The 20,292-nt window shown below is 30.6% G+C and overlaps 1 protein-coding gene across 13 annotated transcripts in view; it reads right to left on the bottom strand.

Annotated features, from left to right (window-relative positions):
- LOC107609667 (uncharacterized) overlaps positions 1-20,292 on the bottom strand; it is a 70,549-nt gene that overhangs the window by 39,184 nt on the left and 11,073 nt on the right. For 4 of the 13 annotated variants that reach the window (XR_015892094.1, XR_015892097.1, XR_015892100.1 and 1 more), the window contains one exon: positions 8,980-9,261. The exons of the other annotated variants lie outside the window; for them this stretch is intronic. Coding sequence is in view for 1 of the 4 variants with exons in the window: in XM_088493069.1 (XP_088349195.1) it covers positions 9,249-9,261 (13 nt within the window). In the remaining 3 variants the exon portion in view is untranslated. Of the gene's footprint in view, positions 1-8,979; positions 9,262-20,292 lie in introns of those variants that run through there. 13 annotated transcript variants of the gene reach the window in all.

The following is a 20,292-nucleotide window of genomic DNA, read 5'->3' as shown; positions in this document are numbered from 1 at the left end:
AGCAGATAACTTAAAATTAAAAAGTAACAACCTAAACAAATAATAATTTATAATTTATAAATAAAATTTAAAAATTTCTAGTAAACAACCTAAGCAAATAATAATTTATAATTGGGTAAAGTACTAAATTGGTCCCCTACGTTTGGGCGTAATCCTGTTTTGGTCCTTAAAGTTTTAAGTGTCCTATTTGAATTCAAAAAAGTTTCATTTAGTTTCAATATAGTCCCACCGTGAGGTCAAAGCTAAATAATTAACGAAATGTCCTACATGACAGCAGTACAAGAACAAGGTTAATAATCTGAAGAATAAATACAAATTCTAAAGGCACAAAATCAACCATGTATTCATCAATACATTTTTTAATTATCTTTCTTATAATTTAAATGAAATATTTTCTATAGAACTAAAGAAAATGATAAATAAATGTATTGATGCATCCATGGTTGATTTTGTACCTCTGAAGCTTGTACTTATTCTCCATATTATCGACTTTGTTCTTGTATTGCTGTCCTGGAGGATATTTCGTTAATTATTTAATTTTGACCTTACGGTAGGACTACATTGAAGCTAAATGAAACTTTTTTGGATTCAAATAGGACATTTTAAACCTTAAAAACCAAAACAGGATTACACCCAAACGTAGAGGACCAATTTAGTACTTTACCCTTTATAATTTTTAAAAAGTTATAGTGACGACACCTAAGCAAATAATTAGTTTAACAATATTAAAAACTAAATACCTTACAACTTAAGAAAGCATATTTAAAAATTTTAAAAGTAACAACTTAAATAAATAATAATTTATAATTTATAAATAAAATTTTAAAAATTTCTAATGACCATGTCTAAGCAAATAAATTTCTAAACTCAATGTATAAGCACTATGTTAATCTGAGAACTCTCTATTTGTATTATTATAAAAATAAAAATAAAGATTATCCCAATCTCATGTTTAGTATACCTAATGACATGTTTCAAAAACTAATTACTTCAATTTAAAAAACTACAAAATCTTAAACAAATAAAATCTCAAAATTGAACTAATATAGTCATTTTGATTATGATGGATGTATTGACTGTTAACCACGGCTATGGAAAATTATATACTTAAAATGAGCTGTATTATTTTAACGACCAAGTAGGCAAATTTAACCAATCCGAAAACTACCGCCCACTTTCTTAATCATATGTCTTGCTTTCACTTGTTTTCATGTTTGTTTTTTTAGATCATTTTTTTACAATAAATTTGTGGTCGCTCAAGCAAAATCATTGATAAGGAATCTAATGTTTAATATACAAAATTTCCTTATATGTTTAGTGCTAGTAGTACTTTAATAGCTTTTTCTCATTATTTTTCATGTGATTTTTTATGTTCCTTTTTTATAATAGTAAAAAAGTAGAACTACATGTAAGAAGTATGTGAAATAAAATCGAATTGATTTATAAAATCCATGTTTATTTCTATATAATTAAGGATATTTTCAATAATTTTTATCATTTAATAATGATCACCACGTTGATTAGCTCGAATTCTATTCAAAACATTGTCAATATTTTGACCGCGTTGAACAACATGAGAATGTCTTCAGTTATCATATCCTTCTATATATTGTGGGTTACCATATCCCTCCTCATAATCTACAATTTTAATAATTTGTTCGATCTGTCGGTAGAAAATTGACTTTTTATTTAAAAATTGTATTTTTTTGTCAAAATATTGGATTTTCTATTAAAAAATTGGTTTTTTTATTTTACAAAAATCAAGGTTTTTTTTAAATAAATTTTTATTTTTATAATTGCGTAAAAGCTAATTTTTTATTTTTTAATCGGATGAAAATCAATTTTATTCAATAAAATCAATTTTGTTAATTAGCTTAAACCAAATTTTTAGTTAATCAAAAACATGTTTAATTTTTTGGTTAACCTTGACAGGGGTAACAATGTACGACCAAGCAATATTATTGAACTGTATTAATTAACCTTAACAGGGTAATAATGAAACCAAGAAATATACTTTATATCAAAAACAGAAATAATATATGAATAACATATTAAAATATATTTTATTAAATTTCACAAAAAAAATAAAAATAAATCACAAAAAAAATACAACTATATATATATATATATATATATATATATATATAAAAGATTTGAGTATTAAATAAGATATTTGAAAATTTCTTAAAATTTAATTTTTGTAGAAATTGAATTCAATTTCAATATTTGAAACATAAATAATTAAATTAATTTTGATGGAATTCAATTCAATTCCATTATTTTCTCTCCAAATCAATTCCAATTCAAATAGATTCTATTTAAAATTTCATTCCATTAAAATTTCACTTAAAACTTAAAACGTATAAAATGTTCTTATAATTTAATTACTTCTTCTTAACTTTTCTCATGCACTTTTTTCCAACGCCTCCTACCTTTCGACACACATTTTTTCTTCCCTCACCACCTTCATTTTCTTCTCTTCCTTTTTTGAAAGATCTATTATGTAGACCTAAAAAAAATATCCACACATATAAATTTTATGTATTTAACTTATATGAATGACACCAAATATTTTTCAGTCTGATTCATCTGAAATTTTAAGTAAAATTGTGTCAATTATAATACTAACAAAAAGTGACATATAAGCTTTAGAATTATCGTAACCTTTAGTTATCCTTTGTTTTACGGCATGAGATAAGGTTTAACGTAATTAAAGTGTTACACTTTTTCTAGCACACAATTTTTTGTTGGAGAGCACACAAATTTTGAAGTATAGCACACAAATTTTTAAAGTATAGCACACTAAATTTTGCACGTAATACAAACTTATCGATATAACACATAAATTTTTGCATATAACACAAATTTTTGAAACGTAGCACACAAATTTTTAAAGTATAACACAATTTTGTACAAACTTATCAATATAGTTAAGGGTGTTTATATTTCAATTTTTTCACATAGAAACTAATTTTAAATCAGTTTATAATGTAATGCATCAATTTAAACTAATTTATAAAAATAAAACTAATTTAAATTAATTTATATGCTAAAACTAATTTTTAACATATAAAAAAAATCATATTTAACCTCTCTCATCTCTCCTCTCTCTTCTCCCTTTTTCCTCTCTTCACCTCTCTCCTTTTTCTCTCATTCCTTTCAACCTCTCTTTTTTTCTTTATATCATCATTTATCTTTTCTTTAGTTTCTTTCTTAATTTCTTTATCTTTATTTTTAAGCTTTTATACAAAGATTTTTTTTGTTTATTATCCTCTTATAAAATATTTTATTCTAATATAATCATAGATTGATCAAACTGAAATTATACATTTATGAGTACAATGTGACACAAAACTTTTAATTATATATACTAAAAAAATTGGTTAAAGGGATTTTTTTGAATATTCCTAGATATAGTATACAAATTTTTGTATATAGCACACAAATTTTGGCTGCAAATGTATTTTTTAGTTAGGTGAGTCAATATTCTGGATATGTAGTCCTCTAAAAATTTATGTGCTGCACATCAAAATTTATGTATTATGCACCAAAATTATTATATTGTACACCAAAATTCATGTACTATGCGTATTTCATTGGTTGGGTGTCAATATTTTGGGTGTATGATCTTTTAAAAATTTTGTGTTGTATACTAAAATTTGTGTGCTGTACACCAAAATTTATGTGTTGTGCATCAAAATTTATGTGCTCTGGTCTCCTGAATATTTATAAGGAAAGAAAATGATGAAGACGATGAATACGATGATAATGATAATAAAAGAGAATGAGAAAAAAAAGAAAAGAAATTAAATAACAATAACAACATTAACAATAACATCATCAAGAAGAAGAAGACAGCGGTGGCAACGGTAGCTGCAACAACGATGACGTTGAAAAAGGAAAAAGAAAAAAGGAACGTAAGAGGAGAAAGAGGAGAAGGAAAAAGAAGAGGAAGAGGAGTGAGAGAGACAGAGTGGGGCGTGAGTTGTTTTTAAATTTTAACAACTTGGTTACTCAAAAGATTTGGACATCTAGCATTTTTGTTATTTTTTAATTAATAACAATATTTTTAAATTTAATATTTTTATATTAATCTAGTTTTTATTTTTTTTTAAAGAAGTGAACAAGTTTTAGTTAAAAAAAATTTTAGTTAAAAATATATTTTTAAATTATTTTATATAATTTAATAAATAAGTATATTTATTATTCAAATATGATATTATATTAATAAAGGATAAAAGTGTCATTATAAGACTTTAATTCATTTGATAAACATTTTAAACACTAGAATTCAATTCAATTTTATAATTTTATTAATTCATTTCAAACTCTAGAATTCAATTCTATATCACTAAAAGTTTTTAAATAAGTTGTTACGAAAAAGAAAATAAAAGGTAGAATTAATAAGAAGAAAATAAGTTCGATCCACTAATTACCGAAAGTAATTTTTTAAATGCAGAAGTTACAATTTCTAACTTTTTGTAAACGTACGTTTAGGACGTAAAATTACTTTTGCTTTCAGATTACAAAAAGTATCTAAATATAAAAAGAAAGCGTTCAATGCACTTAAACGTACTTTTCTTCTTCCTAATGCTAAACCAAACACAAATTATGGGAATACATATATTAATTATAATCTATTTCAAATTAAATGACTTATATAACAGTGATCTCATTTATTATTATAAATGCTAAATTGAATAAGTCATAATTATTTTTTATTGGAATTAAATGAGAATAAAATTAGATATTATCTTTTTTTGAGCTTTAGATATTATTTTTATTTGAGCTTTAGGGTTTAATGGGTGTCATACTCAAATATAGTGACTTTAGAGTTTCGGTCTGCAAAATACCAAAGTTGTCTCTATCGCTCTTTTCTAATAAGAGGAGTTACAATTCAACCTTATCAAAGATACAAAAAATTTTGGTTGAAAAAGATTGAAACAACTCTTCTATCACTTTTATGAGTACATGTACGCTTTCGTATCGTGACATATATTTTTTATGATTTAATATGGATGATTTGAATTATAAAATAATTTATTCTAACAAATAGTATCAGACATATTTATAATTTAGTCATTACAAGTATTTAATTTTATTATCTTTTTAGATTGTATATGTATGTGTTGTTTACATTGAGCATTATTACAGAGTAAAATTGTATATTATAAATAGTATTATGTAGTTCTGTTCATTGTTGTTTTTTTTTTTTTACCAAAGATAGGAGACTCGAATCCACAACCTCTTAATTGAGTATGGGGAGACTATACCATTTGAGCTATAACTCATTGGTTCTGTTCATTGTTGTTACACATACTAATTTAACTTTAATATATATCATGTGTGTGTCATATATAATTATTATTGTTGCACAAACATAAAATTTAATCCTTTTAAGGTTAATGTAATTGATCGCAATTTTTCATATATATTATATGAGACCGTCTTTCTTTTATTTAGTTTGGCAGAATTATATTTTTGATATAATAAGTAATTAATTAATTTATTCTAAAATATTAATAGAGTATTGTTAAATTTTAATTGTTTCGAAATTAATTGTGTGTGTCATTAATATAGGATAAAATTAATTGATTTTCCTTTTAGAATATAAAAAGGGATAAGTATTTTTTTTCGTCCCTAAAGTTTGAGATCAAAATCAAAATTATCCCTCACCTTTTTTTGTTATTAAAATCATCTTCAACGTTACAAAATATTATAAAATCGTCATTTTCTACTTTAATTTTATTTTTTTTACTAAATTATCCTTTTAAATAATAAAATTAATTAAAAAATTAAAACAAAACTAATCCCCCACCCCTCTCACTCCCGTAACCCTCCACCCTTCACCCTCTCACTCCCTCACCCCCTCACACTCCCTCACCCCTTCACCGTAACCCCCCACTCCCTCACCCCACTCCCGTAACCCTTCATCCCCTTCCTCATGCCCCTCTCTTCAAAACCCCAACCCCAATTCTAACCTCAATTTTTTTTCTCTCTGTTTCCGCCGCCCTACTTATTCGAACTCCAACCCCCCACCGCCCTACTCCCCTGTTCCTTGTTCCCTCCCCTTCCCTTCCTCCTACTCCTCTTCGAACTCCCCATTTTCCAAACCCCAATTCTTCTTCTCAAACTTAAACAAAACACCCTCCTCCTTCAGTCAATTCAGCAACAACAACCACAACCACAAAAACAAAAACAACAGCAACAACAAATTCAGCATTTTTAACCAATTCAACAACAACCATAAAATAAATCAATAGAAACTTTAGATTTAACAATTCAACAATCATCATCAGCTACAACTTCAGATCAAAATCAGCAATAATAAAAAAATTTTATGTTCTTCAAAAATTAAAAAAAAAAATAAAAAATGGAAGAACGAAAAGAGGAAGGAAGTGATAAAAATAAAAAAATTTTCTCCTACTGCTGCTGGCGCTGGCACTGTCACAGTTGTGGGTGATGGAACTCAAAGGTGATGGATGAAAACGAAGCAAGAGAAGCATGTGCGGAGAGAGGAATCGGAGGGAGCAAAGAAGCAGAGGAGAAGGGACCCACCGCCACCATCTTCATAACCCACGGATCTGGCTCCGACACCGGTTGGCTCTTCCAGAAGATCTGCATCCTAGGCTATGGCTGCTCCGACAGTGAACGGGCTTGATCTTCTCTGCACCGCATGGAAGTGAAGACGAAGAAGATGAAGGGTTGTTGTTGTGAATGAGAAGAAGAAGAAGATGAAGAAGAAAGAAGATATGAGAAGAAGAAGATGAAAGGTGGAAACTGATAATGATGATAGGATGGGATGGGATTTGGGGTGGAGAGTCAAAGAGTAGGAAGAAGGGAAATTGGGGGTGGGTTGGGGGTGGGGTGGGTTTTTATTTTTTTAATATTATTTTTATTAATAGTTAAGGATAATTTGGTCCAAAAAAATAGAAAAGGACGATTTTATAACGTTTTGTAACATTGAGGATGATTTTAATAACAAAAAAAGATTATGAACGAAATTGATTTTGACCCCAGACCTTGGGGACGAAAAAAGTACTTATCCCATATAAAAATTATTGTGTATGTAACTTATGCGAATATTAATCAATCCAAAAGAAGATTTATATTTGGCCAAGTTATATGTACACATTAATAATATTTGAATAAGAAAAAATTAAGAATAAATTGATGTTCATTATTTATGTAAATAATAATCGATCCAAAAGAAGTTTATTGTTTGGCCAAATAATAAGAATTGCATACTTTTGTTTATTTTCTATCAATTATGTGGTCAATAATCAGCCTAAAGGAAGGTTATTATTTTGGCCAATTAATGGAAAATATATGCGATAATAAATAGGTTGCAAAGTTTAAGTTTTCATGTGTGTATTTAGTTGGTCCAAAGAAAGGCTTAATGTGTGACAAGAATTTTTGACAATATTTGATTACTACAATGAGAGTATCACTTACAATTAATTTTTCTATCCAAAGATTGAGAATTAATGTTGTTCTAGATATCTAAATATGGATTTTTTTTCATTATTTAACTAATATTTGTTGCATATTTTTTGTTCTAATCTAGTTACTATGGCTTTAGCTACTAATATTTCTGTACAAGTTAGCAGTATTCCTATGTTGAATGGTACAAACTTTAAGGTTTTGAAGGATATCGTGGAGATTGTCCTCGATTGTATCGATCTGGATATAACTCTTTGAGAGGAGAAATCCACTTCCACCTCAAAAAATCCCAATGAAGTTAAAACATTGGTGGGAGAGATCCAATTGAATGGGCATTATTATTATGAAATGTTCAATTCCTGAGGCATTTCGAGGCTTAATTACTGAGGATAAAGATGCCAAAAAGATCCTGAAAATTGTTGAAAAATTCTTTGATAAGAATGAAAAGGCGGAAGCAAGTAATCTTTGAACAAACTTGTCTCCGTGAGGTATAAAGGTAAAGGGAACATAAGGGAGTACATTATGAAAATGTCTCATCTTATTTCTAAACTGAAAGCACTAAAGTTAGAGTTGTCTGAGGATTTACTTGTGAATTTTATTTTGATCTCACTTCCTATATATTTTGGGCAATTCAAAGAGAGTTATAACACTCTAAAAAATACTTGGTCCCTAATTAACTTATATCTTACTGTGTGCAAGAAGAAGAGAGGCTACAGGGAGATAAGACTGAAAGTCTTCATATGGTTTCATTTTCTCAGTATAAAAGAAAGCGTGATACTACTATGGATTCGCCTTCTCAGCAGGAAAAAAGGTAAGAAACAGGATCAAGCTTCAACTTGTTTCTTCTGTAAGAAGGTGGAACACATGAAGACGAATTATACCAAATATGCCACTTGGCGTACAAAGAAGAGTATGATTCTTACTTTTGTTTGTTCTGAAGCTAGTTTAAGTTATGCACCTGTTGATACTCGGTGGGTAAATTCTACTACTACTACTACTCATGTAAGTGTTACTATGCAGGGTTGCCTTTGGAGCCGACCGCCAAGTGATGCTAAAAGATATATCTTATGTGGCAGACGGTAATATAATTGCAGTCGAAGCTATAGGAACCTTTAGATTATGTTCTACGAGTGAATTTTATTTGGATTTGTTTGAGACATTTTATGTACTGTCGTTTAGGTAGAATTTAGTTTTGTTTTTGTTTGGACAAGTCAGGTTATTTTTGTTCGTTCGAAAACAATAAAGTCAATCACTTTTATAATTCGAATTATATTTTCTCTAGTCATTTGAAGGATAATGTAACACCCTACCACACAAAAGTTTATGCTTAAGTTTGTAAATCAGAGGTGGAGGAGTATTACGACCTCTAAAAGTAAAATACGTACACACACGCGTATATATATGAAGAATAGTTTAACTAGGAGCCTTGAAAAAAAGTTAAACAAAAGAAACTTGAGATTCACATCACACTCGAAACGGTTAAGAAAAACGCGTGAGTAATAAAACAGAAGAAACACAATACATATGAGATAAGAGTTTCAAAAAGAGATATATATTAACAAGCTCTAGACTCGACCTATGAAACAAAGGCCGACCTATATATATATATATATATATATATCCCAAAATAACCTAAATATCATAAATACAGTTTTTAGTTCTCTAAAGTCGACCTCTAAGATAGACAAAATACAAATCTATACAGAACTAGAGAATAATACATATATATATACAAAAAACAAAGGATAAAGTCCAAAAATAAATCTTCTCTTTAGAAGAGCCTCCAACATGCTCAACGAGGTGTCTCACGTTCTACATCTGAAAATAACAGAATATGTATGGAATGAGAACCGGGGGTTTTAGTATGGTAAAGGTACCCATATAGATAATAAATAATGTCCCGGGAAGCTAAAGGTATTCCAAAATCTCCAATAATTCAAATCAAATCCTAGAGTTCTCACTAAGCCAGAAATAAGGTAACTATATTTAAGGGTTCTAGTCTAACTCGTTGTAATTAGTTCTCTACAAACCTCCCCAAAATCACCAAGTGGAACAACCCTCAACACTCTTCCACCATTTGAGGGATCTCTCAAAAACAAACACAGACAAGACAAACAGAGAAAACACAAATATGAGCACAGATACAACAAATAGATTAAGTAGCTGATAATTACAGTTGACCAAATAGGCAAGCCAAAATAATTGCATACTCAAACAAAACGTACAAGTGCATATGATGCATGTCTGTCATATGGCCGATAATATCATCTGTCGGTTATACAGTCAATCCCGACATGTTCGGTAGCAAACCCTGGATAGAAACACCACATCACGGAGCAAGTGGGACTAAGCTACAACTCTTGCATACTATTCGCTTAACCCAGAGCAAGTGGAACGAACCACTACTCCTACGTACTACCCAGGCGGGTGTTTACAAACTCAATCCAGAGCAAGTAGGACAAACCACAGCCCTTGCATACTACCCAAGCGTCTCAAATACTAACCCAGAGTAATGAAACGAACCACAACCCTTGCTACTATCGAAGTGTTTCAATTACGAACCCGAAACAAGTGGGATGAACCACAACTTTTGCTATTACCCAAGTATTTCAAACATTAACCTTAATTCATTATCACTCAATCAACTTCATTCGTCCTCATCTCTCAACATCATAAATGTTCTTAAGTACACACCTGATCACCATCACCATCATCTCATTCAACAATATCATAATCATCCTCAACACATAACTTGTTCAGCATTATTAGCTCATTTTTAACTAAATTCTTCACTTCACAATCTCCCTCAATCTCAATTTAACTCCCTCAATATGTTTGCACTTACTCCGAAGCCTAAAAACTAGCTATCGAACCTTAAACAAGGTTTACAGAGATTTGGAAAGGTAAAGGAATAGTTAAAAACTCAAAAATTGCACTTTTCAGCGAAAAGACAATGTCGTGTACGCATGAACTGTCTGCGTATGCGAGAATTTTGGACAGAGGAAGGGTTTTGCATATGCATGCATGTTTTCCTATACGCATGAGTGTAAAAGTGACAATGTCGCGTACACAGCCATTGTTCGCATACACGAGTGTGTGGACAGAGCCCATTACTCGCGTCACGTGACACCGTCGCGTACGCAAGTATAACAGTTTGGTCAAAAAGCTGTTAAGTTCAGAAAATCAGTTTTTCACACCAAACTTCGAACATGCATAACTTTTTTGTTAAAAATCATTTTCAGTCTGTTCTTCAAATGTTATAAACCTCACGGACTCCATTTTTATTCAAAATAAGTTTTACAAGATTTGGAATTCGGAAACCAAGTTAAAGCTCGTCAAAGTTGGTCAAAAATAGGTTTTTATCAAAACTTGCCAAAGTCCTCTAGTTTCAAAATCTCCTTTCAAACCAAACCAAATCATACCCAAAAATCAATACCAACCCCTTCTACATTATTACCAAATAGTCCTCAATAACTCTCAATCATTCAAACACCTAAATTAATCAATTTTTCATTTTATCAACTCACTCAACAATTTCCAGGCCAACATAATTCACACCAACACTCATTAATTGTCATATATTTTCATCAATATCAATAATCATCATCAAAATCATTATACACCAATTTTGTTCACATGCTCGTCAATATTTGTCCTCGCTCTATAACATCATACAAATTGATTCAACCTCCATTCAACATTCTCATATCACACACATTTACAACTCTTAATAACAATTCAATCATTCATGCAAATTCAACCTATCTTAAGGTAACTAGCCTATGTTTTCATGCAACATTATATATTAACTACAAGAAACCGAAATCATACCTTGGCCAATTTCTCCTCAAGCTTAGAATACCAAAAAAACTCCTCCTTCACAAGCTTTCAACCACCAAAGCCTCTTTTTCACAACTCCCAAGTCTCCAATTTCACCAATTTCGTTAGTCCCATCCACCAAAACTCTAATTTAAGTACTCAACTTCTCCAATTTGAATTCAATTCAAATGTATCCAATCTAATTTCATTCGATTACATCATAATCAATTCTGGGATTCACTAATTCAATAATTCACAAGGAATTGGTGGTTCCTCACCTTACCCACCGATGATTGGGGCAAAACTCAACAATAACCCAATGTTAGATTATACCTAAACCATCAAAATTGTGAAAAGCACTCAATACCTTTAACCAAAATACGAATTCAGAATGGAAGAGAAAACTGGGCACAAAATACAAAGCTTCTTACCATTTTGTTCAGATAGAATTAAAGAGGATCCCAAGTTGAACGCATGGTCATAAATGACTCGTCAATCAAAGCTCCGGATTGAAAGTTATGAGGAATTGAAATTAGAAATAAAAAGGAGTGGGTTTATGGTTCCATGGTTCACCTTCTCTTCTCAGCATGGAATTGCACAAATGAAGGGGGAAAGAGGTTGAATTCATACTTATATATGGGGTGGAGTGAACCCCACTTGGGTCTGATTCACTAGATTTAGCCGGGTTGGCTCAATTTTGAGCCAAAATTTTTAAAATCAGTGTTTTAATTCGCATTCTAAATATTTTTACTTCTTCAAATTATAAAATTTAATTTTCTAATTTCTTTGACTCATAATTAATTTATTAATTATTTTTTATTAATTTACCGGGTTTTATAGATAATCTATATAAGCTTGATTTGAATTCCTATAATAATGAAATACTGCAAACAGGTACAAAACGAAAACTAAATGAGAATTCGGCATCATTATGACACAAATGCCTAAGTCATATCTTTAAACAGATAATTCATATGCTCGTGTCGAATGGAATTTTTGGACCTCTAAATTTGGTAGACTTTGAAGTCTGCATTGAGTGCATAAAGAGAAAAAGGACAAATGAAAGGAAATTAGGTCCCCAGAGAGCCAAAGATATCTTAGAACTAATACATACCGATATATGTGGCCCAGTCCCTACTGTCTCTTTGAATAACAATGGTATTTTATTACGTTCATAGATGATTACTCTCATTATGGGTATCTATATTTAATTCATGAAAAGTCCTAAGTCTTGGATGTTTTCAAGTCTTTCAAAGCTGAAGTTGAACCTCAACTTAGGAAGAAAATTAAAGCTATCAAATCTGATCATGGTGGTAAATACTATGGAAGACATGATGGTTCAGGTGAGCAACGTCTCAGGCCTTTTGCGCTTTTCTTAGAGGAGTGTAGTATTATTCCACAATACACCATACCAGGAAAATATAATATGAATGATGTTGCAGAGCAAAGGAACCAAACTCTTAAAGATATGGTGAGAAGTATGATTAGTTATTCTTCCTTGCCTGAATCACTTTAGGGAGAAGCCTTAAAGACCGCAATGTACATCCTTAATAGGGTACCAAGCAAAGTAGTTAATGAAACTCCTTATGAAATTTGAACTGGAAAAAGGCCCAATATAAAGTATTTACACATTTGGGGATGTCCAGTTGAGGTGGGACCTTATAGGCCGCATGAGAGAAAATTAGACTCAAGAACAATTAGTTGCTATTTTGTTAGTTACGTTGAGCGTTCACGGGGTACAAGTTTTATAATTCTGCATCAAGGTCTATTTTTGAAATGGAAAATGCGAGATTTCTTGAGGATGTTGAGTTTGGGGGAAGAAAATATTAGGAATATTACTTTTGATTAGCATTCTGTAACTGATAATGATCAGGTCTTTATACCTATTATTGTTCAAGATGCAGTTATAGTACAAGAGCACTATGAGAATCCTACTGTAGATACTCCTACAGTACAGGGGAATAATGAGAATCCTCCTCAATCCCAACCCATACAGCAAGCTCAACAACTCCAAGAAGTGTCGTTAATGAGATCCAATAGAAAAAAGAGAAGTGCAATTTCGGATGAATATGTAGTCTATCTCCAAAAATATGAGGATGACATTAGTTCGTCAGAAAATGACCCAATCAATTTTCTTCAAGTCATACAAAATTATAACTCTAAAAAGTGGATCGATGCCTTGAAAGAAGAGATAAAGTCTATGAAAGACAATGACGTTTGGGATCTCATAAAATTACTTGAAGGTGTGAAACTAATTAATTATAAATGGATATTTAAAACCAAAAGGTATTCTAAGGGTAATGTCGAGGGATATAAAATTCATCTAGTCGCTAAAGGCTTTACTCAAAAGTAAAGCATAGACTATAAAGAGACTTTCTCTTCAATATCATCGAAAGACTCTTTTAGAACCATAATGGCATTAGTAGCTCATTTTGATTTGGATGTAAAGACAGCGTTTCTCAATAGTGATATTGATAAAACGATGTATATGGTACAACAAAAAGAAATTGTATTAGGCGATTCAAAATCTATGGTTTGTAAGTTAAAGAAATCCATCTATGGTCTCAAACAAGCTTTCCCTCAATAGTATCACAAGTTTCATCAAGTCATTATCTCATTAGTTTTGAGGTAAATATTATAGATAAATGTGTTACCGCAAGTTCAGTGGGAATAAATACATATTTTTAGTCTTATATGTTGATGACATTCTACTTGACAATAACGATATAAGATTGTTGCATGAAACTAAGAAATTTCTATCGAACAAGTTTGAAATGAAAGATCTTGGTGATGCCTCTTTTGTATTAGGAATCGAGATACTAAGAGATCACTCTCAAGGTAATCTTGGATTATCACAAAAGAATTATATTGAAAATATTTTAAGTAGATATAGCATGAAAATTCGTAGACCAGTGGACACACCAATAGCTAAAGGAGATAAGTTTAATCTCAAGCAATACCCTAAAAATGATCTTAAGATGACAGCAATGCATGATAAACTTTATGCATCAACACTAGAAAGCTTAATGTATACTCAAGTCTACACACGTCCCAATATATCATTCATAGTGGAAATATTGGATAGATACTTGAGCAATCTTGGCATGGATCATTGGATAGTTGCTAAACACGTAATGCATTATCTGAAGAGAACAAAGGATTAAATGCTTAGTTATCGGAGATTGGAAAATTTGGAAATTATTAGGTACTCTGATTCTGATTTTGCGGGATGCCAAGATAGTAAACGACTATACGCTCTACTTTAGGATGTGTCTTCATGTTGGTTAGAGGAGCTATTGCACGAAAGTCTAACAAACAGACTCTTGTAGCTTCTTCAACAAAGGAGGCAGAGTATGTTACTTGCTTTGAGGCATCCAAACATGGCATATGGTTGCAAAATTTTGTCACTTAGCTTCGTATAGTAGATGACATTGAAAGGCTATTGAAAATATTTTGTGACAATAAGTTAGTAGTACTATACTCCAACAACAATAAGAGCTCAACGAAATCGAAGCATATAGACATCAAGTTCTTAGTTGTCAATGAAAAAGTTCAAGAAAAACATATTTCCATAAAACATATAAGAATATAGTATATATATGCTAGCAAATCCATTAACCAAGGAATTAATCCCTAAAGTCTTTCATGAGCACAATACTCGAATAGGTGTCAATATATGTGATGCCTTAGTTTAGTGGGAGTTTATTTTATACTATATGTCCTATGACAGATATTGAATTATCTTTCTGCAGAATTAAGTTGATGGTTTATTTTATGTTATATGCAACGTTTATTTTGCAATATTTATTTTGTGTTTGATTTCAATAAAGTTTTAAAGTTGGACCAGTTGGAAATAGATATGCACGAGATCACTTAGCATTTAATTTCTATATTACTCATCTAAATTTAATCTATGTTGTTAATTATATTAGTATGATTGTTAGAATTAAAATTTACGAATTGTAAACAATAAAGTATACCAATAAAGTAATCATAGGAGCTGTAAATTGAAGAAATGAAAATGAAAAATATATGAGTATGAGTATTGAGATGAAAAAGAAATACAATAATTTCCTCCTTCGAGATGAGGGTGAAACTCCAAATGAGAGCTAACCAAATTTCTCTGCCTACCACAATAGTGTAGTCCATATCCCTATATATACTATTTTTCTCATCACTAATATTTATTAATACTTATGAATTCTTAATAGCTAATTATTTTCTAATTGGTATATTATATGTTCATATCAACTATCTACCCCTCAAAACAATCTTGCCGTCAAGGTTGGTATTTTCAGGAAAAAGGCATTGAAACTTAAATTCAAATAACAACCAAATGATCTCCTAAAATTATATGGAACTTCTAGTGATATTCCATAATCCACAAAACATAATCTTCCAGGATCCCATTACTTAAAATGCATCAGTGGAAATTGTTTCATCGTAATTGAGCCTCTTATTGTCCCATCAAATAAATTCTTGCCCCTTGCCACAAGTTGATCATTGTCCACTCCAAAGTTGCCACGGCCATTGAATAAAGTTGTAGTCCTAGATTCAGATAAAGCAAGTATTGTTATAGAGGTTCCAATATATGCTCTACATAGAGAGCATCCGTGCCAATAATATAGTCAAATGGAGGACAATAGCCTTATTGTGGCTCTCATATTCTTACTGAAGTTCATGTTGTGCAATCCTAGCTCGCAACTCATCTTTTGATGCAGCATCAACAATACTAGTTGTGGAATTCTTGGAGATGGTTACTTTGCAAGCAATACCAAACTGCTCAACTGAGATGTTCTCAACAAATAGTCCCAAATTATTGACTTAGAACTCAGCACCTGCCAATATAGCAAGGTCTTGAAGTAGGGGCTTTCTATGCTCACCAAATCCAAGAGCATTGATGGTAGCAACATGAAGAATACCCTGTAACTTACTCACAACAAGGGTAGCCAAAGGCTCACCAGTGACTTCCTCAACAATTACAAGTAAAGGAGGTCTCACTTGAGCTCTTTTCTCCAATAGAGGAATTATATCTTTAATTGTCGAACTCTTCAGATTTGTAATCAAGACTCTTACATTCTCGAATCCAATAATCAACTTTTCAAGGTTTGTAACAAATTGAAAGAAGGTATGTCCTCTGTCAATCTCCATTCCTTCTTCAACTTCAACGGTAGTCTCAAATGATGATGAAAACTCATTGGATAAGACACCCTCTGGTCCCACCTTGTCAATTGCCTCAGAAATTGTTTGCCCAACCAACTCGTCATTTTCTGCAGAGATAGAAACTACCCCTGCTCGTATTCCTTTTTCCCCTTGATCCTTCATCTTGCCACCACTACTAATTAGGAGTACAATCAACATCTCCTCCCTGTTTTTGACACAATCCAATTTCACGTGCCACCCAATTTGGACGATGTCGACGCCGACTTCCTCTCTTACGGATTTAATAATTGTTGTTGACAGTGACGTTGCTTCTTTTGTATTGCACACTTGTACCCTTACCTCATCCTGATTCACCTCGGTGACATTGGCGGGGCATGCGCCTCTGCTGGCGGACCCTCCTTGGTGCAGCCAATCATGATCTTTGTAGAGATCGGGATCTTCACCTTTGCTACGGTTACCGCCCTATTCTTGGTGTCTTGGTTGCGTGGTGTTATCTTGGTAGTTGTGATCTCACAGCCTCGATTCCATGGAAACGCCGCCGCCATGAGTGCCGGTGGTTTAGCCACTATCGGAGAAGCACATCGGAACCAACCTTGGTGAAGATCTCTGTTGGAACTCAGCGCTGCCACCATGTGACTATTCATCGCTCGCAGTTCTCCTTCTCACATTGCAATAATGCCACCGCTAAGCACACCCACAGAACCACTCGCGCTGCCGTCCTCGTTGCCACGCTGGACCCAGCTGCCGCCTTCCTTCACAGTGTCATCTCCTTCCTCCTTCATGACGGCACCGACCGCAGTACCGCTATTGGTCGTGCGTCGCATGCCACTGTGACTTGTAGATGTACCGTCACCGCTGATGGCATCTTCTTCCTCAACTGGATCTATTACTTTCAGATCTGAATGCTCCAAATGCAGATCTAAGTTTTCTTTTAAATTTACTCTATTCTAGCAAATTTCTGGCAAAAGTAGGCGCATATTGGGTTGGAATTGATAGAGAAAAGTCAGATCAAAAGTATCCCAATGTGCATGTGAATTCCGGTAACTCCATAGTTGAAACCATATTGAAGATCGACACGAGAAATCACTCGAAACTTCTAACAACCTCTGAGCTTTCGGAGTGCCACGAACATCCTAGAATTGCCCACTAAAATGGACTATCTGTAACCGTTGATTCCATCGAATATAGTGAAGGTATTTTCAACGACTTGAGTTCCTTCCGCCATGGAAGACTCTCAATGAGAGCACCAATATTAAAATTAAAATTTACGAATTGTAAACAATAAACTATACCAATAAAGTAGTCATATGAGCTGCAAATTGAAGAAATGAAAATGAAAAATATATGAGTATGAGTATTGAGATGAAGAAGAAATACAGTCATTTTCTCCTTCAAGTTGAGGGTAAAACTCCAAATGAGAACTAACTAAATTTCTCTACCTATCACAATAGTGTAGTCCATATCCTTATATATACTATTTTTCTCATCACTAATATTTACTAATATTTATGAATCCCTAATAGTTAATTATTTCCTAATTCGTATATTATGTGTTTGTATCAACGGTGATTATCGTAGTTCAGTCACGACACTAATGTGATAAAAGTTGCGATAATTCTATAACTAACATACAAGACGGACCAGTTGTTAAAGTAATAAGGAAAATAGCATTCAGATACTCGCATAAAATTTATAAGATGTGATTATCTCAAGAAAGAATATATGTATAGTCCAAGTGGGAGATTGTTGAGAAATTATTTAATTTTCTAATTTGTTTGTGGGTAATACATATATTAATTATAATTACAAATTATGTTATTTCAAATTAAATGACTTATATAACAGTAATCTCATTATTATTATAAATGCTAAATTGAATAAGTCATAATTACTTTTGATTTGGAATTAAATGAGAATAAAATGAGATACTATCTTTATTTGGGCTCTATATACTATTTTTATTTGGGTTTTAGGGTTTAATGGGTGCCATACTCAAATATAAATAGTGACTTTAGGATTTTGGTTCGGCGGTTCTCAAGATACCAAAGCCGTCTCTGTCACTCTTTTTTCATTAGAAGAGTTACAATTTAGCCTTATCAGAGACACAAAAAATTTTAATTGAGAAAGATTGAGACAACTCTTCTATCACTTTTATGAATACATGTACGCTTTTGTATTGTGACATTATTTTTTATGGTTTAACATGGATGATCTGGATTATAAAACAATTTATTCTAACACAAGGAGCCACCTTTGGCTAGTAGACCTAGCTGGCATTAAGTGTGTAGGAAAAACTAAAGTTAAAGGAGAAAGGTTTAAAAAATCTCAATTCATAAATAAATCTCTATCTGCTCTCGTTGACGTTACTTTAGCTCTTGTCTCTAAATCTGCACATATTTTTTATAGGTATCGTTTTTTCTGTTGTACACATTCTCATATAATGAATTCATTATTTAACTCATTTCTATGTCATTTGAATAAGGAACTCAAAGTTGACCCATACACTTTAAAGCTCCTTAGAAGGAGATTGTAAAACATCAATGTTTGTCTAACTTAACAAATGATGGAGTTTATTTAGAAAGATGTGAATTTATATGGATTCTATATATTCAATTTGGTCAAACTATTTTTATTAGTTATGGTTACAAAAATGATTCTAATGTATATGCATCTAAAATCTATAATTTAATACCTTACATATTATTTAAATAACTTAATTCTAATATTAGGATTTAATTAATTTAGTTTCAAAAGAATTTGAAAATTAATCTCAATTTATTACTTAAGTCTATTTAATTTAGATATATAATATTTAATTATTAATTTTTAATTTTATTTTTTTATTATTTATAAGTTTATTTTATCAGTAACATATCCAAATAATATAATAAAAAATGCGATTAATATGATAATATGTCATATGATTTTAATATATTTTTTATCTATCAATAGTTAAAAATTAAATTATTTAAAATAATAATAATATTTCTTTTGTCAATAATAACAAATATGTATAAGAAAAAGAATGTTTTTAAATACGTATCTACATAATACTTTACGTATATTATTAATATATTACATAACATTAATAACTAATATTATTTAATGAAGATAGATATTAATATATTATTATGAGAAAGATAATATTTAAAATAACTCCAATAGAATTAATTGGGTATCATTTTTTTATTTTTACAGTAATTAAAATGATATAAAATTAAAATTTATATTAAATATCATTTTTGAAATGATACTAGTATCAATAAAGTGATATTATATTATTTTTAAAATAGATTAATTAAATAGTGTCACATATATTAATTTTATAATTTTATATTTTTTATTTTAGTTAAAATTTCACAATTTCATTAAAATTATTTGAAATAATTAAAAAAATTAAATTTAAATTGAAATGAAATAAGCATTGGAGTAACAAATTTTATAGAGTTTCAAATTAAATTTTATAATATATGGTCCTAAAAATACGTAGATAACACTTTATAAGATCTAAAATAAAATAAAATTAAAATTAAATATTAGAGATATTCTTATATTATTAAAATCAAAATGTGTATATTATTTTAAATCAATTAATAGTAAGAACATGTATGATTATATTATTAGGAGAAAAATAATATAAATTAAAACTAACTAAGACTATTTATACTAAATGTAAATTATACAAATTATACTATAATTGTACATAATTATTTGTTCTTAAATTAGAGAATTAAATGATTATATCATTAATTAATAATTTATTTTTTAATTTTAAAAGTATTATAGTTAAATGCATATACTCTAACTAAGAGGATTAGTATATTAAACATAATATTTAAATTAAATATTGAGAATAAAATAATTTTA

The sequence above is a fragment of the Arachis ipaensis genome, chromosome B7, assembly GCF_059453495.1.
Source record: "Arachis ipaensis isolate K30076 ecotype BB chromosome B7, ASM5945349v1, whole genome shotgun sequence".
NCBI classification, from domain to species: Eukaryota; Viridiplantae; Streptophyta; class Magnoliopsida; order Fabales; family Fabaceae; genus Arachis; species Arachis ipaensis.
This window is presented reverse-complemented; position numbering and strand designations above follow the sequence as displayed.